General features: G+C 59.5%; 2 protein-coding genes across 9 annotated transcripts in view; one reads left to right on the forward strand and one right to left on the reverse strand.

The window, feature by feature from the left end:
- Nucleotides 1–8,024, forward strand: part of CSNK1G2 (casein kinase 1 gamma 2) — a 31,103-nt gene extending 23,079 nt beyond the window's left edge. For all 8 annotated transcript variants that reach the window (XM_080359370.1, XM_080359367.1, XM_080359368.1 and 5 more), the window contains 9 exons: nt 96–165; nt 569–717; nt 1,551–1,785; nt 1,989–2,074; nt 2,497–2,581; nt 2,688–2,836; nt 3,206–3,289; nt 6,258–6,364; nt 6,849–8,024. In XM_080359370.1, coding sequence (XP_080215496.1) covers nt 96–165; nt 569–717; nt 1,551–1,785; nt 1,989–2,074; nt 2,497–2,581; nt 2,688–2,836; nt 3,206–3,289; nt 6,258–6,364; nt 6,849–6,903 — 1,020 coding nt within the window. In that variant the 3' untranslated portion in view covers nt 6,904–8,024. The remainder of the gene's footprint in view (nt 1–95; nt 166–568; nt 718–1,550; nt 1,786–1,988; nt 2,075–2,496; nt 2,582–2,687; nt 2,837–3,205; nt 3,290–6,257; nt 6,365–6,848) is intronic.
- A 1,418-nt stretch (nt 8,025–9,442) lies between these two features.
- BTBD2 (BTB domain containing 2) lies at nt 9,443–24,737 on the reverse strand. Its single transcript, XM_080359211.1, has 9 exons — nt 24,133–24,737; nt 19,840–19,959; nt 19,094–19,250; nt 17,966–18,071; nt 17,020–17,217; nt 14,523–14,715; nt 13,371–13,458; nt 12,236–12,382; nt 9,443–11,739 (listed from the first exon to the last, which is right to left on the reverse strand). The coding sequence occupies exons 1-9, from the start codon at nt 24,717–24,719 to the stop codon at nt 11,578–11,580; spliced, it is 1,758 nt and encodes a 585-aa protein (XP_080215337.1). The 5' UTR covers nt 24,720–24,737; the 3' UTR covers nt 9,443–11,577.
- Nucleotides 24,738–25,333: the final 596 nt, after the last annotated feature.

Genomic DNA, 25,333 nt, shown 5'->3' on the forward strand with positions numbered 1-25,333 from the left:
CCCCAAATGCTCTCAGTCCAGCTGCTGCCAGCATGCGACAAAGGCGTCTGGCACTAGCGTCCCGCTCCCCTGACCGTTCTCCTTCTCTCCTTCAGGAACCCATAAAATCCCGGGCCCCCCAGCTGCACCTGGAGTATCGGTTCTACAAACAGCTCGGCAATGCAGGTACGGGCTGAGCTGCCGTGGGGACCCGGGCAGCGTGGCTGGGAGAGGGAGGCTTCCCATAAATGTGATTGCTGCTTCCCTCCCGGCCTGAGCGACTCCTGCCCATCTGCTCGGCTGGGAGAGGCCATTTTACACAGAGCCACGTCTAATCTTTGATCCCTTTTGATTTAGTTCTTTCCCGCCCAGCTCCCCCGCAGCAGAGTCAGGGATGCAGATGGAGCTGCCTCCTTCACTCTCCTGCGAGAGCAGAGCTGGGCTGACTGCGGCGCAGAGGGCACTGCAGAGACATCCCCAAACCTGCAGCCCCCGTCCTGGCTCCGGTGATGGCACGGCCATGACAGCACAGCCACGTGCTGCTCGGTGCCGCCGCAGCCCCTGACAGCCGCTGCTCCGTCTCTTGCAGAAGGAATTCCTCAGGTTTACTACTTTGGCCCCTGTGGGAAGTACAACGCCATGGTGTTGGAGCTGCTGGGACCCAGCCTAGAAGATCTCTTTGACCTGTGTGATCGGACCTTCACGCTCAAGACCGTCCTGATGATCGCGATCCAGCTGGTGAGCACAGCAGCTCCAGCTCCCCCGGTCACAGACCCCTGGGGAGCAGGGGGTGCCTGGGGACCCCACAGGGAAGGGAAGGAGAAGGAGGGGTGAGCCAGCGCCCAGCACATCCCAGATCATCCCCTGCATCCCTCACCATCTCCTGATGGAGGAGAGCTCTCCCTCACCCGCACGCAGCCGCTCCCCAAGCACAGCTGAGCATCTTGAGTACATTGAGGTACTAGAGAAAGTTCAGAGGAGGGCGAAGAAGCTGGTGAGGGGCTGGAGCACAAGCGTAATGGGAGCGGCTGAGGGACCTGGGGGTTCAGCTGGAGAACAGGAGCTGAGGGGAGACCTTCTGATCTCTGAACTGCCTGAAAGGAGCTTGGAGCCAGGGGGATCGGGCTCTGCTCCCCAGGAACAAGCACCAGGAGCAGAGGAAACGGCCTCAAGTTGCGCCAGGGGAGGTTGAGGTTGGATGTGGGAACAATTTCTTCCCCAGAGGGCTGTGGGGCATTGGAACAGGCTGCCCAGGGCAGTGCTGGAGTCACCATCCCTGGAGGGCTGGACAGACGGACATGAGGTTCTCAGGACATGGGGCAGGGACAGGGTGGGTTATGGTTGGGCTTCATGATCTTGAGGGTCTTTTCCAACCAAAATGGGTCCAGGCTGAGGCTGTCCCCAGGGAGGGAGGACCTGTCACGCCTGCCCTTTCAACCCAGGGTGACATTGGGCTGAAGGGAGCGGGTTTGCTGCCTGGGGACAAGGCAGCTGGGCCCAGGGAAGGAGGGTGTGGGGAGGCAGCAGTCCGGTGCATCCGCTATGGTGCTGACATCTCCTTCTGCCCCCAGATCACACGGATGGAGTATGTCCACACCAAAAGCCTGATCTACAGAGATGTCAAGCCAGAGAACTTTCTGGTGGGGCGGCCAGGCAGCAAGCGGCAGCACACCATCCACATCATCGATTTTGGCCTGGCCAAAGAGTATATTGACCCCGAGACCAAAAAACACATCCCCTACCGAGAGCACAAGAGCCTGACAGGGACAGCACGCTACATGAGCATCAACACCCACCTCGGAAAAGGTGTGTGCGGCCGGCCCTGCCTCAGCCGAAAGGGACCAGGAGGGGGACTGTGGGGTGCGAGTCCCCCCCGCCAAGGGTGCAACTGGGGACAAACTGCCCTCTGCTCCTCACCCTGGGATGCTGGCAGGAAAATTGGGTCTGGCGGGGACAGGGAAGGTGGCTCTAGTGGAAACATAACCGGTCTCTTCTTTTTCTCGGCGCAGAACAAAGCCGCAGGGACGACCTGGAAGCGTTAGGGCACATGTTTATGTATTTCCTCCGTGGGAGCTTGCCTTGGCAAGGCCTCAAGGTAAGTGCCAGCACCCACTGTCTGTGGGCTCGGCTGCGCCGTGGGCTGGCTCTGCTCCGCCGTGGGCAGCATCAGGGGGTTTGGGAGGGGGAAGCTTTGCTCCCGGGGTGTTGGCACCTACCAGATGCAGGGGCTGTTGCTCTGAGCTCCGTGCCGGGTCCTTGCTGTGCTGAGGGGCCTGTTGGTGTCCGTCTCGCTGTGTCCCCCCACTTTGCGGGTGACCCAGCTGCTCTCGCGGTGCCTGTCCCTGGCGTTTGTCCTCCAGACCTGCCCTGGGTGAGGGGGTTCCCTGGGAATGAGCTCTCACTGTCACCTGGGAAAGGGGGACCAAGAAATCTTTTGTGGTCTACTGGGCCCCCAGTGCCCCCGCTCCCCAGGGACATGCCTGTCCCCAGTGCTGACCTGCTCCTTGTCTCTGCCAGGCTGACACACTAAAGGAGAGGTACCAGAAGATCGGTGACACCAAAAGAGCCACTCCGGTTGAGGTGCTCTGTGAGAACTTCCCAGGTGAGGACACTCTGCGTGGCTCGTCCCTGTCCCAAGCTTGTCCCCAGAGCCCGCTGGCCTGGCACCTTGTCCCCTTGCCCCAACGGAGCCCACTCTGTCCCCGCAGAGGAGATGGCCACCTACCTGCGCTACGTGCGGCGGCTGGATTTCTTCGAGAAGCCGGACTATGATTACCTGCGGAAGCTCTTCACAGACTTGTTCGAGAGAAACGGTTACGTGTTCGACTACGAATACGACTGGGCAGGAAAACCACTGGTGAGTGACAAGGGGACCGGCGGGGGGTGCTGGGCCCCGGGGGCGGTGGGCAGCGTGCAGGAGGGTGCGGGTCGCCAGTTGTCCCTGCCCCAGAGACCAGTTCCACCAGTCCTCAGCGGACCCAGCAGCCCGCTCTGCGTTGAGGCTGTTGCAGGGATTTGAGGCTCCTGGAGCTGAGGGGAGCCCAGCCCAGTTGTCACCCCACTTTCTGCCATGGGGCTCACACACCCAGCCTGGGGCTGCTGGGGTGCGGGCAGGGGCCCCAGTTCCAGGGTGTTTCGCATGTTTGGCCAGAGGTTGGATGGGGAGGCGCGGGGTGGCGGGAGGGCTGCTGTGCCGTGGCTGACCTTGTCCTTGTCGTGTCCGCAGCCCACCCCCATCGGCACGATGCACAGCGAGGTGCAGGTGCAGCCCCCGAACAGAGACAAAGCACAGCCACACACCAAACACCAGGTGAGCAGCAATGCCAGGGCATGGGGCTCCTGCTCCGCAGACTCACCGAGCCCAGCGGGGCCTCTGCGTGGGGACAGGGCCTAGGGTGTCCCTTCTGACCCCGGCGCTGTCTGTGGGAGGGGCTGTGGCTATGGCTGGTGGGGGGACCCGGGCAGTGTCCCCAGGGCCAGCTGGCCTGGCAGCAGCGGGGGAAGTGGCGTGGGAGGCTGCGTCACCACGGGGAAGCGCCAGGCAAACTGCTGGTGGGTGTGGGCACAGCACAGGCTGAGCCGCTTTGTGCCGGGGACAATGTCCCCACAGGGGTAACTTGCTGCTCTGTTCGTGGTGCCATTTCCATCAGTGAGACGGGGACATAGGACAAGGGAGGGGCTGCCTGGGCCTCGGGGGGACGCGTGGGGCCGCTTTGGCAGCGCGTGGCCCCGTGCTGGTGGGGCTGGCTTTGCCATGGGAGCTGTTGGGGCACCTGGGCCTGAGCTGGGAGCAGCCGGGGCAGGGACCCGGGCAGAGCTGGGCAGGCAGCTCCCGCCTGCGTCACCGTGGGAAAGGGGCCAGGCTGCCCCTTCTCCGCCGCCGTGGCCTGTGCTGCCCTGGTGCAGAAAATGTGGTTCTGGGACTGCTGCTGTGGAGAGCAAACCTGGCCTTGCTCAGCGGGGACGCGGCTTCTGCACAGAGCCCACAGACTCCGCTCTGAGACCCCTGCAGTGCTGGTGCAGCTCGGGGTCCTCAGTGCAGGATACACGTGGACGTTCGCACTCAGTGTCTGAGCAGGAAAAGCAAAGTACAAACTCCACAGCACTGGAGCAGGTTCCAGCCGGGGGCGCAGGGATGACCCCGCAGCCGTTGGGGCTGTGCCGTGCTCACCGCGGCGAGAGTTTGGCAGCGCGGTGCTCTCTGCCGCGGGACAGCTGGCAGCCCGGCGCCCTCGACGTCCTCGCCATCACCCCAGAGATCCGCGTTGGCCTCGGAACGTTGCGCTCGCAGGAGAGCGGCCGGTGGTGTCACCTCGGCCTGGCTGCATCTCCCAGTGCAGCAAGCGCCCTGCCACCCCCGCTGTGAAACGCAGCTCCCGCGGCTGCTGTGCCGGGTGTGGGGGGCGTGCGTGGACGTGCAGGGAGGATCAGACCCGCAGCGTCACCGCGGGGGCTGCACCGGGAGCCGTCAGGACGGTGCCGCGCGAGTGCCCTCCGCAATCACAGACTCGAGCTGCTCCGGTCATGTTTTTTGCTTTTGCATGTCTTATTTTCTCGACTCCCTTTGCCACTCTTCTCCCTGCCCCTTCCCTCCACCTCTCCCTTCTCCTCCCCATTCTTCCTCTTTTGTTTCTTTTCGTTCTGTTCCTCCTGCCTGTCGCGAGCAGCCGCCCGAGGGGACGGAGGTGTGGGATCCTCAGGCCGGCGGGCAGCCCGCCGAGGAGCCCGTGGGAGCTCACCTGGCGGCCGGCCGGCTCGGGGGGTCCGTGCAGGTACACGCAACCATGCGCCGAGGGCGGGGGGCCGGGGGGGAGCAGAGCCAGCACCGCGGCGCAGGCTGACGCGTGTGCCGGGTCCAGCCCCGCTGCCCTGCCCTGCTCACGCCTGGGCCGCGGCACGTGGCCCCAGGGCTGCGCTGCCCTGTCCCCGCGGCGCGGGTGACACGGTTTGCAGACTCGGCTGGCGCTGCTTCCCGGGGGCTGCCGGGCTCCTCCGCGCTCAGAGGGCGGTTAGAGACGGACGAAGTGCCGGCTCTGGGAAACCAGGCTCTGCTTGTCCCAGCAATGCTGGACAATGTGGCCTTGTCCCACGTGGGGACGTCCCCGTGCCTCCTTGACCAGAGTGACGGCTTCGAGCCCTGCTTCTCCTCCCTGTCCCGGGCAGCCCTGGGCCTCGTCTCCCCGCCCCGGTCCCGCGCCCGCGCTGTCGGCCGTGCGCTCGCAGCCTGTGCCCTGCGCTGCGGGGATGCCGGAGCAGCCGTGGGGTCCCCCGGCTGGCCCATGCTGCTCCCTGTCCCTGCTCCCTGTCCCTGCTCCCGTCCCCGCCGCTGCTGCTCGCTCCCGCTGCTCCGTGGTGAACCTCGGCTGGCGCTCAGTCCCTGGCATGGGCCCGGCTAGGGCAGAGCGAGGGCCCAGCTCGTGCTCTGCTCTGCTCCGCTCCCCCATCCCGTCCCCTCTGTGTCCTGGTGGCTGCTCCCGCTCGCTCTGCAAACCGACCCCGTCCTTCGCCTGTCCCGGCACTGCGGGGGTGCTGGTGACGCACAGGGGTCTCGGGCTTGTTTTGGGGGGGCTGTAGCTTAATGTAGCCCGGACAGGCTCTGTGGCTGTTGGCGGCTCCTCCGCGCGTCCTGGTCGGGCTGAGCCTCCTCGCCGGGGCCCAGCAGCTTGGTGACCCTGTGGCCGCGCTACCCCAGGAGCTCCTGTGTTGGCCGGGGGGCAGTGGGTGCAGGACGGAGGTTTCAGGCAAGTCCCAGTTGCCGGTGCCAGCCCCGTCCTTGGTTTGGTGACTTGGATTCGCTCCTGGCGCTGCACGTGCCTTGCTGCCCCGGCCAGCGGGCAGGACCCGGGGGCACCTCGGGGCACCCCAGGGGGGCGGGGGCTGAGCCCCGCAGGGCCGATGGTGTTGGGGACCCAGAGCTGTGTCCATCGCTCGGCCGCGGCACCATCTCCATGGAGCCAACGGCTCGTGGGGCCGTGTCTCCAGGAGCACTGGAGCTGGCTCCCCCCAGCCTGTCCCCAGTGGGTGTGCCGGGGTCCCCGGGCCAAGATCCCCCCAAGACACCCAGGGGATCCAACCTCCGTGTGACGGGGCTGCTTGGGAGCGCTCAGCGCCGAGCCCAAGGGCACCATCCTGCTGCCCTGTGTGGAGACCTCGTACAGGGCCAGGGGTCCGTGCCCCTCCTGGGGCTGCACCTCCGGGATGCAGTGGGGTGGGGAACAAGGACGAGGTCCGGCCTGTGCCCCCTGGGCTGCCCCACACTGACGCTTGTCCTTCCGCAGGTGATGAGCTCCACCAATGGCGAGCTGAACACGGACGACCCAACGGCAGGACATTCGAACGCCCCCATCACAGCCCCCACCGAGGTGGAGGTGACAGACGATACAAAGTAAGGACACAGCCCCACCGTCCCCCTCTCGCCAGGGCCGGGGTGGACACGGGTTTGGGTGACACCTTGGCCGGGAACAGCCCAGAGTGAGCAGCTGCTGTTCTGCTCTGGCGGGGCAACCACCACCCCAGCCCCTTCCCGGGACCCCACGGGCTGTCCCTGCAGGGCCACCACCACCCCAGCCCCTTCCCCCTTGCTCTGCCCAGCCCTGGGGCTCACACGTCCCCCCAAATCCAGCACAGAGGGACGTGCACGGATCCGGGGCTGTTTCTGCTCTGGAGCCCTGGCTGTGCCCGGTGTCACCCTGCTCAGTGCCACTTGCCGTGGCCACCGCATTGCTCCCAGTCCAGCCCCTGGGGGCACCTCCCGCAGCAGCTCTGTCCTGGGGCTCCCCAAGGGGTTTGTGACCCCCTCACCGGCTCTACCCTGACCGTGGGGTGGCTGAGCCCATCCTGGGCACTGACACTGTCCCCTCTGTCCCCAGGTGCTGCTGTTTCTTCAAGAGAAGGAAGAGGAAAACCACCAAGCGTCGCAAGTGAGCCGCGGGCCGGGTGGAGCGGCGTGCCATGGCTCCTCTCCCTCCGGCCGGGCTGGACCGTGCCCGCGGAGCCGCCGGCCCCTCGGTTTGGCCGGGGCCGGGGGGGCCGAGCTGGACGGCCGCCCCCAGCGCCCCAGGCGCAGGCGGGGAGCGGGGCCTCCCCACACTGCTTGTCCTTCCCTCCGCCGCCCCCCCGGCGGGGCCGTTCACACGAACCGAGCCCGACTTCACAAGTCCTGCGTCCGTCAAAAAGAACAGAAAAAAGACCCCGAACCAAGTCCCCAGCGTCACTCGGCTCCGGGTCCGACGGCTGCACACGGGGATCAGCTCCACAGCCTCGGCGCCGCCGCTGCCGAAGGAGCGGAAACAGATTCACAAAGAGCAGTGGGCTGAGGAGGAATTTATTTTTCTGTTGCTTCTTTGTCTCTAAGTTAATTTAAAGTGAGTCTGGGTGCAGCGAGCCGAGTCCTCCGTCCTTGACCGCCATCCTCTGTCACCGAGTCTGCTCTTCTGTGGGCCCCACACCTGCTGCCCCACGGGGTGTGTCCCCCACCTGTTAACACCTTTGGCTGCCCCACGGGGTGTGTCCCCTTCGTTAACACCTTTGGCTGCCCCACGGGGTGTGTCCCCTTCGTTAACACCTTTGGCTGCCCCATTGGGTGTGTCCCCCACTTCGTTAACACCTTTGGCTGCCCCATTGGGTGTTTCCCTCCCCCCCCATTAACACCTTCGGTCTCTGGTGAGAAGTGCTGGGGGGCTTGGGAGGAAACAGCAGCAACCCCACCCATATTTACAGTCATTTGATGATGCACTTTTGCAATATGGTGATGTTGGGTCTGGCCAGGAACAGGTGGGTGACACTGGGGGACGCGGGGACACGCTGAGTGGGGGCAAAGCCGCCTCACCTGCTGGGGTGTTGTGGGGCAGCGCGTTTCAGTCCCTGCGGCCGCAGGGCAGCGGAGTTTGGCCACTCTGGTTTTACAGACCGTTGGCTGCTGGGGGGACGGGGCTTGGGGGGGCAGGTGAGGGGACATGGCGAAGGGCATCGGGACAGGAGCGGCCACGGTGGCACCGTCCGGCACCGCTGGGAACTGGATCTTTTGTGATTTACACACAAACACACGGACACACAGATACAGACTCACAGACACCCCCCCCCGCCCCATTCCTCACCCCCCGGGCACTGCAGCTTTCCCCCCACTGAACCCTGCGCTGGGGTGTGTATTGATCACGACACATTTGGGGAGGGGAGGGTGCACACTTATCTTTACCAAAACCATGTTGTTCTGCCCCAAGAGAGGGGCTGAGGCTCAGGGTGGGGGGGCGGGTGGGGAGGGGAAAAATGGGACCATCTGTGGCTGCTTTGAACCATTTGTCCAAAGTGACCGTCTCGGGGGGCGGCCCCGGATCACGGGAGGGGGGAGTCCAGGGGTGTCCACGGCGCCGCATCCTGAACGCGGGATCACCCCCCGCTCTGGCTGGCGCAGCCGCTGTGGGGCTGAAGTGGAACATCTGCCCCCGTTTCCCCAACGAGACAAACCGGTTCCTTTTTAAATCGCCTTAAACGTGTCCCGGACTCGGCACCGGCACATCGGCCCCGTGTCTGTCTGTCCCACTGACCATCCTTCCAGCGAGGAGTCCAAACACTGCGATTGTACACCAGGGTGTTTGTTCCATTGCGAGTTTAGTTACCGCTTTCAAAACAAAGTGTACAGAAATGGCATTTAAATTTCTCTGATGCTTCCTGGAAGCCATAGAATTTAGGGGCTCTTTTTTTTTAATAAAAAACAATTTAAAAAAATAAAATTTAAAAAAACCCATCAAATGTTGGAAGGCGTCCCCGCGGCTCAAGCGCCTGCTCGCGGGTGGGGGCAACGCCTCCGCTGTTCTCACCCTTCCAGAGACTCAGCTCCACGGCCTTTCCTGCTGCAAACTGCTTGGAGTTAAAAATAGGGTCCCTCATTTCTTCCTCGTGGCGCAGGAGCGGCTGCGGAGCAGCGAGGTCGGTAGCTCCAGCGGCTCCGTCTCCAGCCCGACTGCTGGGGATCGTGGAGTGTCCTGTAAGAAGCCGCTGAGCGGGACTCAGGGTGCTGGGTGACACGGGGCAGGGCCGGGGCTGTGGAACTGTTGGGCTCGATGAGCTCGAGGGTCTTTTCCAACCAAAACGATTCCACGATCGAGCCCCCTCGCATCCTTGTGCTCCCACGAGGGCAGCGCTGACGGGTACGAGGGGCAAGAGCAGAGGGACAAGGCTGAGGATCAGAAACCGCCAGTCATGGTTAAATTCAGTCACAAAATGAAGGGTTAAATCCACCACACACAAGGGAACACCCATTCCACCCCCTCCTGTTCCCCAGAGGAGCACAGGCTCCTCCTGACTGTTCCCCTGCCACCTGGGGTTCCCCAGACACTCGGGGCTCCCCAGCCGGGATCTCCTTCTCCCGACTCCACTCACCCCACGCACACGGAGGGAGAAGCCGAGGCCCCCAGGGCTCGCTCCAAATCACGAGGCAACTTCTGTACAACCCGAACGTCTTTATTGATCCTATTTACAGATCACAAAGCTGGCCAAAAGCAGAGTGTGAACACGAACGAGAGCGTCGGATACATTCATCGTATAGCGCTGGGGTCGCCGGGCCAGCTCTGCTCGGGAGGTGACGCGGTACAACAGAACGTCTCAGACTCTTGGGAACAGGCATGTCCAACAATGAATTACATTCATCTATCTACAAAGCCAGAATCGCATCCAACTGCATCAAAGCCGTAAGAACAGAAGTTGCTCCGGTGTAGCTCAGGGGTTGTCTCTGTGCCCTCCCGGACTGCGGGAAGGGCAGGAGGGGCTGTAACCACGTTAATGGAACCACAGAAACCCAGACGTTTCCAGGGAAGAGCCCGAGGAGCCGCCTGAGCCGGGGCTGCCCCAGCCCGGCTCCTTCCAGCCAAGCGCAAGACTGTGCCTCTGCTGCACTCCCATCATCTCCACGGCTGCCAGTGCTGCAGCCCCAGGCGCCGGACCCGGCGCAGACACCTCGGGACGGGCGCAGTGAGGCTCCCACCGCCCCCGGGAAGGGGCAGCGGCGCAGCCGCATCAACCCCGAGCGCCACCCGCCCCGGCTGCCAACCCGCTCACAGCACTTCGCGTGGCACAGGTGGCTTCCGTAACTACATCGTGGACCCATCGTTTTGTTTTTATCTATTGTTTTCCTTTAGTACTGGCCATATTAAAAACATCCTACCTTGAAGCAGGTTTACAATATACACATCTTACAACGTCTTCCTAGAGAACGCGACACACTATGGATATGGGGAGTAGCTCCTGGTTGGGGGCGCAGGGTGTTCTGGCGGCGTTGGTGAGGAGGCACCTGCACAGACGGGTCGTGTCCCCAGCCAGTGAGGGACCACCAGGCGCCGACGTCCAGCGGCCCAGCACGGTGACAACTGCGCGGCGAGTCACGGCGGCTCCGCTCGGGGAGGGAACATCGGCACCTCCCGGCCAGCGAGTCCCAACGCGGACGTGGAAGGCTCCGGTGTTTTAATCGCAGCTGCTTCTGCAGAGGAGGAGGAGGAGGAGGAGGAATCCCGGGGGCACCAGCGGGAGGCTGGGGGGGCAGCCAGGGGCACAAGCCGCCCCGTCCCCTCGAGTCGCAGCCGCTGCGGGAACAGGAACCGGCCCCGAACGGGGGCAAAGAGGCGTCTTCAAGATAACGGAGCTCGACAGCCCCGAGCAGGCGGGATCTGGGGATACCGCGTCTTTCCATGCCTGCCCCAACAGGCGGCGCGTGCAAACACAAAACCTTTAACGTTTTTCTTGAACTGCTTCATGAATCCTCGTCCATCTGCTGCGCTTTGGGTAATGGGTGGTCGCACCTCAAACCTCTATTTCGCATGGGGCTTCGCGATGCGGGAAATGCAGAGAAAACGCATCGAGACGTGCGTGAAACCAGCAGCGACGCACAGGAACGGGGCAAGCGCTGCTACTGGCAAAGCCCAGCGCTACCTGCGAAGGGCTAATCAGCGCGGTAATGACCAGCGGGGCACCTGCTGCCGAGCACGGGCTGTCCCGGACCCCCCAAAACACACCACGGAGCCCGAGGAGCCGGGCCCCGTGGCCACCGGTCAGCGAGGACACCACAAACACCGCAGCCGCTCCGGCTCTGAGCTCCGCAACAGCAGGGACAGCGCAGCCTGGGGAAAAGGCCACTTTGAGTCACGCTGTGAGGGGTCGGGCCCGGGCTGGCCAAGCCCTGGTGTGGAACATCAGCTCGGCTGCTGAGCTGGAGCAGCAGGACGGGCCACGCGGCCCCAACTGTGTCTTTGTGCAGGTTTATCTCCTCCCAGCAAGTCAAACCACAACCAGAGCCACTCGTTTCCATGCTTCTGACTGGTGGAAATGCATCTACATTCATTATAGTCCAAAAAAAATTGCATGTTGTTAGATAGGATTAATCGGTAAAAGTGAAAATGACTAGCCACAGACAACCTACACATGGGACTGGGACACCAGTTAGTCTGGCACGTGATAGCAGCAGAATCACTAGCACAAGGCAGAACATGAGCTTTGAAATGATTTTACTGAGACCTTTGGCTAGTGCGGCTCCCATCGGTGTGGTCAACTCAGCCAGAGATTTAGTTGGGAAGGTGACGGGGACGAGAACGGAGAGTCCGGCGCAGCTCACTATGTGTAGAAGATGATCTCTGGGATCTGTCCGTCCTCCACCGACGTGCCGTTGTTGTTTCCGGCCGCGTAACAGAACGTGAAGCAGGTTTTGGCGCCCGTCGTCGGCGACTCGTGGATGACTTTGCGCAGTCCTTTGGTTCCGTAGTGCGAGTCGGGACCCTGCGGCGGCCACAGGAGACGAGAATGGGTCAGGACGGGACCGCGGCCCCAGTGCAGGGTCCCCGCGCCTCCCGGCTCCTCGCGCCTCCGCTATTGTGAGCAAAGGTCTTGTTTCTATCACAACTGCACGTCACATTTAACCAGACCTCAACAGATCAATATCAACCATCCCAGCAGCACGCAGGCTCTGCGCTACGCGCCGGCGGAACCAGCGGCTTATCTGTATATACCAAAAAAACAACGCCATCCCTTCATCACTAATGCAGCCTGTTAATTGCTGTGTGCTCGCAAGACAAGTTAAAACCAACCCTGAATGCTGGTGGTGAACGGGCACAGGGCACCAGCAAGGGAAGGACCACAGAGCAAACCCTCCCGATTACGCTACCGGCCTCGAAAACGCAGAGTGGAACCCCCGTTGCACCAAAGGGACCACACAGAGGCCACCACCACCGTCCCAGTCGTACGATCCCGCCCCAGCCCCAGCCCAGCCCAGTACCTTCAGAGTAGCGCACGCCGTGTAGTTGACGTTGGGTAAAATCTCAACGGGCTCCTTGAACATGACCCGGAAGGTGTTTGATGAGCCGTCGCAGCTGAAGCCGGTGTCGTTCTGCCCCAGGACCGTGTTACTGTCCGTGTGGATGATCTGGAAGACACGTGTTGAATTGAACACGCGCGGTGAGTTGAGCGCCGCCCCGCGGCAGGAGGGTCCCCGGGACGGGCTGAACCGGGGGACACGGCAGCTTGACCAGGACGTTTTGAGGCCGTTTCCTCTGCTCCTGGCGCTTGTTCCTGGGGGGCAGAGCCCGACCCCCCCTGGCTCCAAGCTCCTTTCAGGCAGCTCAGACATCAGAAGGTCTCCCCTCAGCTCCTGTTCTCAGCTGAACCCCCAGGTCCCTCAGTTGCTCCATCACACTTGTGCTCCAGCCCCTCACCAGCTCCGTTCCCTTCTCTCCATTCGCTCAGCACCTCAAGCTCTTTCTTGGCGCGAGGGGCCCAAACCAGAGGACTGCGGGCTGATGTTCCGAGCTCACACCTTCACTTGCCTTTCTCCTCCAAGAGCTCAGAGGACCCTGACAGCCCCGGGAGCCCCAGCAGACCGCGCTGATCCCGCGAGCCGCGCTGTGCCGGGGTCACCTTCCTGGGGATGGTTCTTCCCAAGTGACCCAGACCAGCCTCACGTACACACCATTTCCATAAAGCACCTCAGTCTGCAGTCACCAGCCTTCTGGTCACGTCAAACGGGACACTGGCCACACACAGCACAGACACAGCAATCCCTTTCTTCCCTGCCCACGCTGAATCTCGGCTGCTCGCGGCGTTTGTCCAGCTCGGAGCGCAGGACGCTGTGAGAACGGCAGTAGAGCGGCCGCCCCACGCGTCCCAGAGCTGCGGTGTGACCTTCCGAGGCCGGGGGATCCGCGGTGACGCGGGCAGCGGGACGTCGCATGAAATCGAGAGCAATAATCCCGCTTATCCGCAGTGCCCCATCTGGCCCTCGCCACATCTGCCAACCACCCCGTCTACAAACACACACAGTCCCTTCCCACCCAAGATTCCGTTGTATATTTACCAAAAAAGTTTAAGTTAGTCCCTACAGCAGCAAATATTTTTAACATAATAGAGAGAATTACCTGTATATTTACTTGGTAATCCGTTGGCCCATGTATGGATCCGTATAATCCAAACCCAACTACAAATATCCTTTTGTTTACTGAGAACCTGCAGGGACAGATCAGGAAAGTCAGAGCAGCTCGCCGCTCCTGTGCTGGTCTAGTACATGGACGACACACAAACATCTTCACTCACTTCAGTTTTATACCCACGATTTAATCCAACATATCACAGCTTTAAGCATGACTCCTACTAATAACCGAAATGCTTTACAGAAATTATTTGCAAGCTTAAATCTTTGACTGTCCTAACGGGCAATAACTTTGTTTGAGCGTGTAAAACACAAAGCTGCACGATCCCATCGCGGAAACTGCAGGGTCTGGGCTCAGAACGCGTCTCGAGGTTGCGAGTCAAACACGAGCGTTTGTCTCTGAGCGTTACATCCGAGAGCAGCGTTTGCTTCCAACTATGACCTGCAAGGGATGGCCCAGCACAGCCACTCAATAGTTCTCGATATGCGAGACCCGCCGATGAAGAGGCTCAAGAATTTTCAAGAACTATATAAAAGCAAGTCCTGCTTCCACCCAAGGCACGGATGGGATCAGGAAATACCGAGGGCTTTCCCGTGACCTCCCGTCTGCTCTGACCGCATGGCCCCCCAAAGCTTGCACACCCCATCTGTCCTGTCACCGTGAGCGGGCTTTGCTATTTCTCTGCGAGCTCAGGCCTGAACACACCAGATATCAGCAGAAAAGCAGGCGCAGGCAGCGTTTTGTTCTAATCCCTCCCTCAAAGAGGCAAGATTAAGGGGTTTCAAAGAGCCGCGTTCACGCTCAGCACAGGGAGCTTGGTCACAGGTCCACTCGCTCCACTCGCCCCGCGCCCGCACGGCTGCAGAAGCCGCGTGAAAAGAGGGGAATCATCTCCAAAAGGCCTGTGCTGCGGGGCCCCATTTGCTGGAAACCTTCGCCAATGCAGAAGCCAGTCAGCAGCCTGCAGCTGCACGTGTGGGTCAGCACAGCGGGCGATGCTTTTGCCCAACAGAGTTCACAGGAGGGTTTCTATGGTGGAAATCAGGGTCTGGCACGTAAGCTCGCAGGTTTAGGTCTAGAGGAGGCTCAAAGCTCAGTAAACACGAAACTAGCGGCAGCAGAATTAGCAGAGGAGCTGACCTTATCCTGTCACTAGTCCCACTGTACCCCCAGCGGCTCTCCACCTGCTGGAACCGGCTGATGCTGCACTCCTTCCCGCGCAGGCAGCACCGCGGCCGGTCGATGAACTCCACCCGCGGCTTCGGGTTCACGGTGAAGTGCAGGAACAGGCTGACCACCTCGCGGTCCGTCAGGATGCCCGACTGCGCGGGGCCTGCGCACGGGGACAAAAGCAGCAATGTCAGCAGAGGGGAGCTTTTCGGGTTACGTGGGAAGCAAACTTGCAGCTAAGAGTGGGTCAAACCCGTGTGACGGCAGTAAAGAAAGATGGGGACGGACCTCTGAGCAGGGCCTGTTGTGGCAGGACAAGGGGTGATGGTTTAAACTAAAGGAGGGAGATTCAGGCTGGACATGGGGAAGGAATTGTTGCCCTGAGGGTGGTGAGAGCCTGGCCCAGGTTGGCCAGAGAGGTGGTGGATGAACCATCCCTGAGACATCCCAGGCCAGGCTGGACGGGGCTCTGAGCACCCTGAGCTGGTGACGATGTCCCTGTCATGGCAGGGGGGGCACTGGGAAGGTCCTTCAACACAAACTGTCCTGTTATCTCACTGGTGGGTCAGGAGGTCAAACCCCGGATGGAAACGGGGCACACAGCCCTGTATGGAGCCTGGTTACCGTCAACTGAGAAAATACAGGAGTGTTTTTCTGTCCAGACAAAGGTGGTTCAGGCGCTTTGATTCCCCTCTCCTCTTGGGCATTTAACCCCTGCTTTGGTTTGTTTGGTTTTGGGGTTTTGTTTACTTTGCTTGTGCTTTTTATCTGATTTTTTTTACTACCTTTATTACAGACCCAAGGGAAAAACACCAGCAACTTCCAGCAGAGTTGAAACACATTCTCATCTTTTTTTCCCCCCAGTAACTCGATAGTTTTTCCAAAGTGATGCTACACTGAAGTTCTGGAAACTACTTGGAATACTTTTAAAAAGCGGAACTGGGTAAGAACCAGTTAGCACGAGAGCCCAACGCTGCTCTGCGCCTCCGCAAGGGGCTTCTGACAGAAGCGACACCACTTCGTACTGAAGGAACAATGGCATTAATGCTCTTTGATGCAGGAAGAGAACGCCGAGCTGCGTGTTGGTCCAAAACCACTTGTAGCTGGTTAAACTCAGCACCACGTTCTGCAGACACAGGGTGGTCCGAGACTGCAATACGCAGATATGGAAGAATCTAGGGAAGCTGACTGCTAACAGATAAATAAGCTCAGGGATACTTTGCTCAGCAAAAATCAGTCGTCATTGATCATGTCTGAACTTATCCTGAGTTGCTGGAATTCGATTCTCAAATTACTTGCTCTAAGGGGAGGGAGTGACACGATTGCCAGTTAAAACATCTTCACACAAAACTCCGTGTTTGATCCCCGATCATACAACAAACTCACTGCAAAAATCAGCACCAGAGTCACTCAGGAAAAGCACAAAGCCAAGGCAGACCCATGTTTAAGAACAGCTGAGGGTGCAGCCCCTCAGCCTCGGGGCTTCTGTTCATCTTTTAGGCTACAGGTCCATCCCCGTGAGATGGGGGGACCCAAGATCTGAAGGAAGGGTTGAAAGAAACAGAAAGCAGGTACCACATTTCAAGCACAGATTTACTCCTTCATCTTGAAGTACGTACAACATTGGCTGTCGATACGCTGACCCCATCTCCGCCTTGAGAAGCGATTTGCAAAGGAAATGGTGTCAGTGACTGGTTTTGCTGCTTTGTGCACAAAACTGCAGCCTAGAACAAGGGTGAGTTTTGAAAAGGGCTCCACAGTGTCTTCCAGCACAAAACCTCTTTAAGCTGATTGCCAGCTTTAATGCCTGGAGAGTCACCACGTAGGAAGTCAAAGACATCAGGCAATGATGGCAAAACTCAAAAAAATCTTGGGTCAAAGCTCATAAATGACTTAGACAAAGTCATCCATCAAAATCTTAACGTCAACTTGAAAAACGCTTTGAGACACAGACTAAACACCAACCCTTCAGCTCAAAGAAGATTCTGGAAGATTGCCTGGTTTGGGGCTGTGCTCTGAACGGCCAACACTGGGTTAGAGGCGGCACACACTGAGGATGGGGAGGTCCAGCCCCGTTCTCTTTGGGAGCAACCAGCACCGATTCTTTGCAAGTCCGTTAGCTCTGTGCAGTTTAAATGCTCGGAACGGTCAGACCGCAAAGCGTGAGCCCCGGGCTGGGTCTGTGCTCTGAGCTGGATGAGGAAACCGCCACCCAAACACACCGGAGTACGAACAACCAGCTACGATCCCAGCGGCTCCCGCCTGCTGCAGCCCGTAGTCTCCATCGCTCAGCAAGAGATGGCAACGACATTTATACGGCAGATGTTTAGATCAATGGGAATGGGGGATAACCTCAAAGTTCAACTACTATAGCATACACAGAGAAAATCCATTTTCATGTACTTGATTCTCTGCAGTTCAGAGAAAGCAAAGAGCAGGGTTGCAGAAACGCCTCGTGTTCAGTTACCTGCTGCAAACTCCTCAATAGTCATCAACGGGAAGCGGATAAGAGAAAGCGCTTTGCCCAGAACTTTCCGCTTGTTCTCTGGAATCACCTGAAGCTGCTGCCGTTGACACTCGGCCTCCGACCAGCGAACCACCGCGTTAAACAAGCGAACCTCCCGGATCCCCAGCGTGTCCCTCTCCAGCACCGCCACCAGGGTGTCTGCAAGGCACGACAGACACGGACACATTCAGGCGCTACCCCAAATCACCCCATCTTACCTGCCCAGAAGTACCCTATGTACAGCCAACTAAAAGAGAAGCAGTTTTAAAAACAGCATCTCCCAAAAGTGCCGCCTGCAGCCGCCGAGGAAGATAAATCTGCGTATTCCATAAGGAAATAACTCACTGGAGCAGCAAATGGTGCCCATTTAATTGGCGCGTTAATGGAAGTGCAGTAGGATGAATTGCGACCTACTTGACGTCAAATTTGGATGGAGCACGCAGCGTGACAGCCAGAAGGTTACCCGTGCCTTACCTCCATGGCCCAACCCATGAGAGGAAGGCTGAAGTCTGAATGGGAATGTTTATTGACTGCAGGCAGCAAGTTTGGAAACTGCATACGATAATTAAAACAGCCAGTTCTTGCTTCCAAAAACGCAACACCTTTTTAACTGCAAAATCTGACGGCCGGTGAATAATGCCAACTCCACAAAGGCAAGTTACACCCACCCCAAACCTGCCAACAGCAACAGAGGAAACGGGCTTTGTGGCGTGCCCAGAAACATCAAGTTGCACCAAATAAGCAGATTCCAGAGCACTTCTGCGAGCGAGCGTGCTCTCTGCTCACGCCAGAGACTGTTCGTGCAACGGCTCGTCCAGAACAGCAAAGCCACGAGAGAGAAGAGCCAAATGTTAACCTGTGACAACCCTGCTATAAAGCAGGAGAGAGAAGAGGAGAAGCGGCTCACCCAGGTCGATGTCTGTGAACCCCTCCGCGTTGATGGCGTCCGACGTGTTCTTGTCGATGTTCTCCAGGCACAGGCTGGCCAGCTGAGGCTCGTCAAAAAGCCTTGCCTAGCAATGAAGCAGCAGTCACGAATACAAAAGGTATTTCGAAGTTTACACTAAATGAAGACCCCCCCCTTCTTTCCCAGAGCCCATCTCCGTTAGCAACACCGTGCCCGAGCGCACCCCGACCCCGCTGCGCTGCACCCGCCTTCACACACCGGTAAGCGGGACAAGAAACACGAGAACAATCCGCACCGGGCACCAGCCCTGGTTTCATTCTGTGTCTTCAGGCACATCTTTGTTTCACCGTCACACCAGTGAATGTGGTTATAGAGCTTTCTCGCACCATATTGTCTATGTCCACGGAGCAGGGGTAGTTTTTATTACATAATTTCTACATTTAGAAGAAAGTTCTGTCCATTGACTCCGGGCCTGCTCACTCTAGGAACACGCAGAGCCAGCCTGCTCTGTAAGAACAGTCGCGCAGATCTCATGTATTAGCAATAACGCCTTAGTTCGAGTCCCAGAGATGCGCACAACCCGCAGGGTACGCGACCTGCTTAGTGCTTTTGCATGTTTTGCAAAGAAACAGCTACTCTAATCTAGTTACCTTAAAGAATCCCCTCCAAACGAGGTTACTATTCCACACAAAGCTTGCACGCAGCTTGGGAAGCTGCTCAGAATCTCTTTGTGCAGCTTAAGTGCAGTCCTGTAACTATTTCTCTACCAATTCAGATCCCCCGGACCACGAAGACATGTGAGCGTAAGCTTCAATTTCTGCAAAAGCCGCTGCTGCAGACACTGCCAGCGACGCAGTAACTGCGATCAGAGCCTGACAGACGCTCGTGATCCTGCCAAGGAAGAAAACCCAGCAGACAGATCTGCTGGGTAGGACAGGAGGACCCCAGGGTACACACGCCCGCGTGCGCTGGGTCCCCACTCGTCAGCGCTGCGCCCCCATAAGAATGCAGGGTGACGCAGACCTGCTCCACTTTGGACAATCAACTCTGTAACACTCAGAAAGCTTCCAGTTTGTTATTGCGATGGACCTTGCTCAAGGGACTCAACACAAATGACTGCAGGCTCACCTGTGTTAACAGCATGAACGCGTTGTCTGCCCGGAGGTTTTTTTTGAGGAACTCCACGCAATGGGCTTCAAGGGCTGGAACTGCATATTTTTTAGCTGTGTAAAGCGTTGTCATAACAGTCTCTGGTCCAATCTGCACTTCGTCTGAATAAAGAAATCTGAAAACACGCAAACAAAACATTGCTCTGGTGCAGTCAATAAGATCACGGGGTAAAAACCCTTGAAATTCATAAAAAAACATGTTTGTACTTCTGCCCATCATCCTGACCCTGCTTCCTGTACTGGAGAGATGAAGATTTTCACACCAGTAACAAAGAACGAGAACAGGTGAGTATCGACAGGACTACAAGAGTCAGCACGTGCACTTATTCCACCTGCTGACCAGAACTCCTCCCATTGCCGCGTCTACACGGTGTAACTACTCATAACCACGTATTTACAGAATTCTGAGCCACACAGCTCAGTTTTGCCCACACTGCCCATCCGCAGCAGGAGGACACACTCATCTCACTATTGCTAAAGCAAACACGGAGGGAGTCGGATATCTTTGTCCACCAGACACCTCCCCAGGAACAGAGTGATTTAACACCGGCATTTAAACGCCCTTGAACAGATCAACAAAAAGGCGTTTTATTTAGAAACTCAACAATCTCCACTCTGCAAAACGGCTCACTGCTGTCATTAAAATATCCTTCTCCACAATCAATGTGCTCCTTGGGGCTACAGGGAACGTCAGAAGGCGCTTACTTGAGCAGAGCAAGGAAGGCAGCGGGCTCCACGTCGGGCAGCTCAATCTCTGTCGAAGTTGTGGCCATCCCACCATTGAACATGGCATCGAAGACCGCGCTGCCCACGGCCAGCACAAACCTAACGTTAAACAAAACAACAAGCAACAAGAAAAACTTGCGTTAAACCATATTCATTCTCTTAAAAAAAAAAATCCCCAGGCTAGTTGCTGTTCCCCAAGGGCACCCCCAGGGACAGCAAATCCTTCCCCTGTTAAAGCAACAATGTTTTGCAACAGAAGGGAGTGTCAGGCTTTCTGTTCCTTCACTGCGAAAACAGCAGAGTTGCGAGCGATGTTCTTGTGAGCCCTGTCCCAGCACACAACACAGCAATGGCTTCCCAAAGGTTGTGTGCATTGCGGAACAGAACACACAAAGCTGCTCCACAAAGTCCTCTTGGGAGCCTGTGGACGATCTGAGAGGCTGAAAAGCCAAGAAACAGTGAAGTTAAAGAATTCAAGTTCTCCCAGCAAACAGAGCCCAAGTCTTGGTGCAATTCCCCACCGTCATGTACTGAAAACTTAAGGAAAACTCGTCACTACGCACCACCTCATTTGATACCCAACATCCCTGCTCTCTTTCTAGGCACTCTGCTACACCAATAATAAGACAAACCACTCAAGAACTACGACTATCCCACCGCTGCACACCACCTCCCTCCTCCGGCTGCTCCGCTGTGTAGAAATCTTACAATATCTCTTATTCCAGAAGAGCTGACACGGGCACAGAGCAGCGCGTGGTGTCTGGAGCTCGGTGAAACCGCAGGGGACAAGCGGCCACCAAACGATGATGGTTTGCTGGCCGCGTCCTCCCCCCGCGAGGAGCAGAGACAGCAGGTGAAACCAGCGGGAGGTGGGTTCTAGAACCCCCAGGAGCAGCTCTTCACGTGGCAACCCCAGAACATGAGCGCTGGGACACCCGGCACACGATGCTGCGGGTGCTACGGGCTAATCCGCACCCAAGGAAAGGCAGGATGAGACCAGAGGAGAAACCTGTCAGCAGCAGCCAAAAACCTACCCAGACTGTCCCCAGGCTGGGGTACACGGGGGGCAGCGCCATATGCTTGTTCTGGTCCCTTTTGGGTCATGTTTTCTGGCCAATTAACAAGTTTAATCACCGCACCCACACAGCGCCTGGCTGGGGAAGCTTAGATGTTTCTAATCTTGCTGTTGTGCTCCATGAAGAGGGTCTGGCAAAAGACAGGACAAAAAAGACCTTCTCTCGTGCTGCTGGGGCTAATCAAGTCCTCAGCCCTGGCCGCGTTAGCGCTGCGGAGCCGGAGGCAGCCCGCTCGGACCCGCGCTTCGCCAGCCTCGACACAAATAACTTCAGGCCATTCCATCTTCTTCATGGCTTGCTCGGCAGCGAGAGGGGACGAGCTCACAGCGCAGAGACCGAGGTTGCTCCAGGGTACAAAAGCAACTTCTGCAGGGTCTGGAGCTTCCTGAAGGTGGAAAATGTCTGATCTCGAGGCTGCGGGTGCTTGGCAGGACAGACGCTTGGGTAGACACACCTTCAATCAACCTTGCACGCACAAAATGAACGGTTGCTCTTGGTTGCTATGCGAAATATCTCGTCTGCTTCTACGGCCTTATACGAACTGCGGAAGCTCTTAGAAACACACCTGAACCAACAGCTACATCACTCCAGGATCCTCCTCACCGCGCGGGGACTTCACCTGCGATCGCTCAGCATACATGTCGTTTATCAACCTGAACCTATGGATAACACAACCCCTGCTCCGCTCCCTGTTGTTCAGCATACACATCATTTATCAACCTCAACCTATGGATAATACGACCCCTGCTCCGGAGCCCCAACGGGGAGCAGGGCTGCGACCCTCAGGGTTCTTGCGCTGACCGGTTTGCTGCCCAAGTTGGCAATTTCTAACGCACCAGTAGGCACATGGATACCAAAGTAAGACACTGCAGAGCGCTCCTCGAGGCACCACGGGCCAAAAGCCCCGTTTAGGACACACTCACACCGCAGCCACGCTTTACACCTGGCCCAGGCTGAGAATTAACGCAATCAAACCAGCTGTGGAAATACCTGTTAACCGTGCGCTATTCCAGACCCCAGCACCCGAGCACGAACATCTGCCCTTGGTTGCCGAAGCAACACGGTGCCTCTCGAATTAGATTCATGGCTGCTTTGTGACTCAATTCCAGCGCCAAACATCTTCTGCTGTGGGAGAACTGAGCGCAGAAGGGGTCTGGGTGGATTTATTTTAAGCTGTTTCTGAAATAACCACCGTGCTTCATGAATCATCAGGATATCCCAACTGTAATATCATAAGGCAAGTTTACTAAAATCTATATAATCCGTAAGTGGGATGTCACGGCATGACACGCTCTATTCTATCTTTACCACCCAGAGCACCAGATGGATTTCAGAGCAATTAAGTAGCATTTCACTTTGGGGCTATTTTTTTTTTTAAGCTTCATTTATTTTCCATTTATTTCTGGGCTGAACATTGCCCCTCCCCACCGAGCAAGCCTGGCTCTCAGGACAGGAGCAAGCTTACCCAAATACTAATTAAGCTTCAAATTATAAAAGAACTAGCACCCTAAACGCTCATATCAGCCTAGAACAAGCGTGTTTCATTTGGAAAGCGAGAGAAAAAGGGAAATCTGAAGGGGAAACTACCACGAGCACGTGTGAGACAAGCGATCGTCCCAAGCTGCATGGAGCGAGGCTCCCTTTGCCAAGCACCATTTCTAAGTGCACCAGCCAGCCTTCCCACCCCCAGATTGAAGCAGGTCTGGTCCTGGAGCCCCAGGCTCTTTGCCGCCAGTGGCACATGCGATTCACCGAAGCCACCGAACGCCAACCAGCCCCATGAGTTTTCCATTATCCAGGTGGAGGCGACTCCCAGCTCGAGGGCGAGCGAGCGGCTCCAGCTGCCAGCTCTCAAATGGCAGCTCGGCCTCCAACACCAGCCCCGCGCCTCCTCGGTGCAGCGCCTCTAGAATCGGGGGTTTGTTTTATAGCGGTGGATGACCCTCCCCCAAATATAGGCCTTCAGAAAAGAGTCAATAAAGGGCGTTTTAAAGGAAAATGTGGCAGATATTTGGGTTCTCAAATCATTGCTCCTTCCTTTCCATCCCCAGTGCTCTTAGCGGCCCCTGTATCTGTCGCAGAGTCGCGGGCGCTACCCCTCCCCGACTCCCCACAGAAAACAAGGATTGCTTCTGGGCAAAACCCAGGGATTTGGGTGTTTTACCCCAGTCACGCCCATCCCCGGGGACAACGCAGCCCAGAGCTGGACCGGGTGACCGCAACAACGCGAAATCCATCGAGCGCCGGGGGAGACGTGAGGTGACAGGGACCGGCCACGCAGCGGGCAGAGTCCCCCCACACCACAGGCACCCCCCGCACCACAGTGACCGCACCACAGGCACCCCCCACACACCACAGTGACCGCACCACAGGCACCCCCCACACACCACAGTGACCGCACCACAGGCACCCCCTGCACCACAGTGACCGCACCACAGGCACCCCCCACACACCACAGTGACCGCACCACAGGCACCCCCCACACACCACAGTGACCGCACCACAGGCACCCCCTGCACCACAGTGACCACACCACAGGCACCCCCCGCACCCCCCGCACCACAGGCACCCCCCGCACCACAGTGACCGCACCACAGGCACCCCCCGCACCACAGGCACCCCCTGCACCGCAGTGACCACACCACAGGCACCCCCCGCACCACAGGCACCCCCCGCACCACAGTGACCACACCACAGGCACCCCCCGCACCACAGGCACCCCCTGCACCGCAGTGACCGCACCACAGGCACCCCCTGCACCCCCCGCACCACAGTGACCACACCACAGGCACCCCCCGCATCACAGTCTGGCACCTCCACACCGGAGCCCCCGGCCCCGCCGCCCGGGTCCGTCCCGCCCAGGTCTGTCCCGCCGCCCGGCGCTGGGCCTGGCTGGGGCCTGCGCGTCCCCCCGCGCTTCCCACGGCGGACAAACCGCGGGGTGAAGCTTCCCGACCCTCCCTTTCTCCTCCATGAGCGATGCACGAAGCACAAACCCCGCAGCCCCTCCGCCGGCGCACTCCTCGCACAGCGGGGACCCCCGACACCCCCGCACCCAGCGCACGGCCTGTCCGAGGCCCGGGACCCCCGACACCCCGCACGGCGCCGGCAGGGCCCACCGGCCACCCCCCCCGGCCCGCCCCGGCCGCCCCGAGGCCCCGGCAGCCGGCCGGTGCCCCCGGGGTCCCGCTCCCACCTGTGCGCCGGGATGCGCTGCGAGCCGCGGCCCTTCCCCACCAGGAAGTGCACGTCGCTGAGCACCTCGTTGTTGAAGAGGAAAGCGAAACGCTCCTGCACCGTCGGCTTCGTCGCCTGCCAGTTATAGACCGGCTCCCGCTGCAGCGCCCCGCCGGGGCTGCCCGCCCCCCCGGCGGCCCCCGCCGCCCCCGCAGCCGCCGCCGCCGCCGCCGGGCCCCCCGCGCCGCCACTGCCGCCGCCGCTCGCCGCCGGGTTGGCCGCGCCGCACTGGTTGTAGGTGAGGCCGGGCGGGGACGGCGGCGCGCCGTTGGTGCAGGCGGCGGCCGCCCCGTTGCCCGGCGGCGGCGGCGGCTGCGGGCAGGAGGAGGAGAGGCCCCCGGGGCCCCCGCCGCTCCCACCGGCCGCCATCTTGTGCGGCGGAGGCGCGGCAGCGGGCGGCGCGGGGCGGCGCTGCAGCAGCACCAGCACCAGCAGCGGCGGGCGGGACACGGCGGCGGGCGGGAGCGGGGCGGCGATGGCGACGGCGGCGCCGCGGCGGCCGCGGGTGCCGGGGGCGATGCAGAGGGCCGGGCAGCAGCGGCGCATGGGGCACCGCGCGGCGCCGCCGCCGGCCGGGCAGGGGAGCGGCGGGGCGGGGAGAGGGCGGGCGGCGGCGGGCGGGAGCGGGCGGGCGGGGCCGGGCGGGAGCGGGCAGCGGGGTGGGCCCTGGGGGACAAGGGACGGGCCCTGCCAGGGTGTGGGGGAGTGAGGGCGTGGCTGCCGGGGGCAGCGCGGAGGGTCTGGGGGCAGTTCTGGGGCGAGAGGGCGGTCCCTGAGGGGCAGTTTGGGGATGAGGGGCGATCCCTGAGGGGCAGTTCTGGGGCGAGAGGGCGGTCCCTGAGGGGCAGTTTGGGGGATGAGGGGCGGTCCCTGAGGGGCAGTTTGGGGGATGAGGGGCGATCCCTGAGGGGCAGTTTGGGAGGGTTGTCCCTGAGAGGACAATCCCTGAGGGGCAGTTTGGGGGATGAGGGGACGATCCCTGAGGGGCAGTTTGGGGGATGAGGCGCGATCCCTGAGGGGCAGTTTGGGGGATGAGGGGACGATCCCTGAGGGGCAGTTTGGGGGTGAGGGGCGATCCCTGAGGGGCAGTTTGGGGACGAGGGGCGGTCCCTGAGGGGCAGTTTGGGGGATGAGGGGCGATCCCTGAGGGGCAGTTCTGG

The sequence above is a fragment of the Nesoenas mayeri genome (genome assembly GCF_963082525.1).
Source record: "Nesoenas mayeri genome assembly, chromosome: 25".
NCBI classification, from domain to species: domain Eukaryota; kingdom Metazoa; phylum Chordata; class Aves; order Columbiformes; family Columbidae; genus Nesoenas; species Nesoenas mayeri.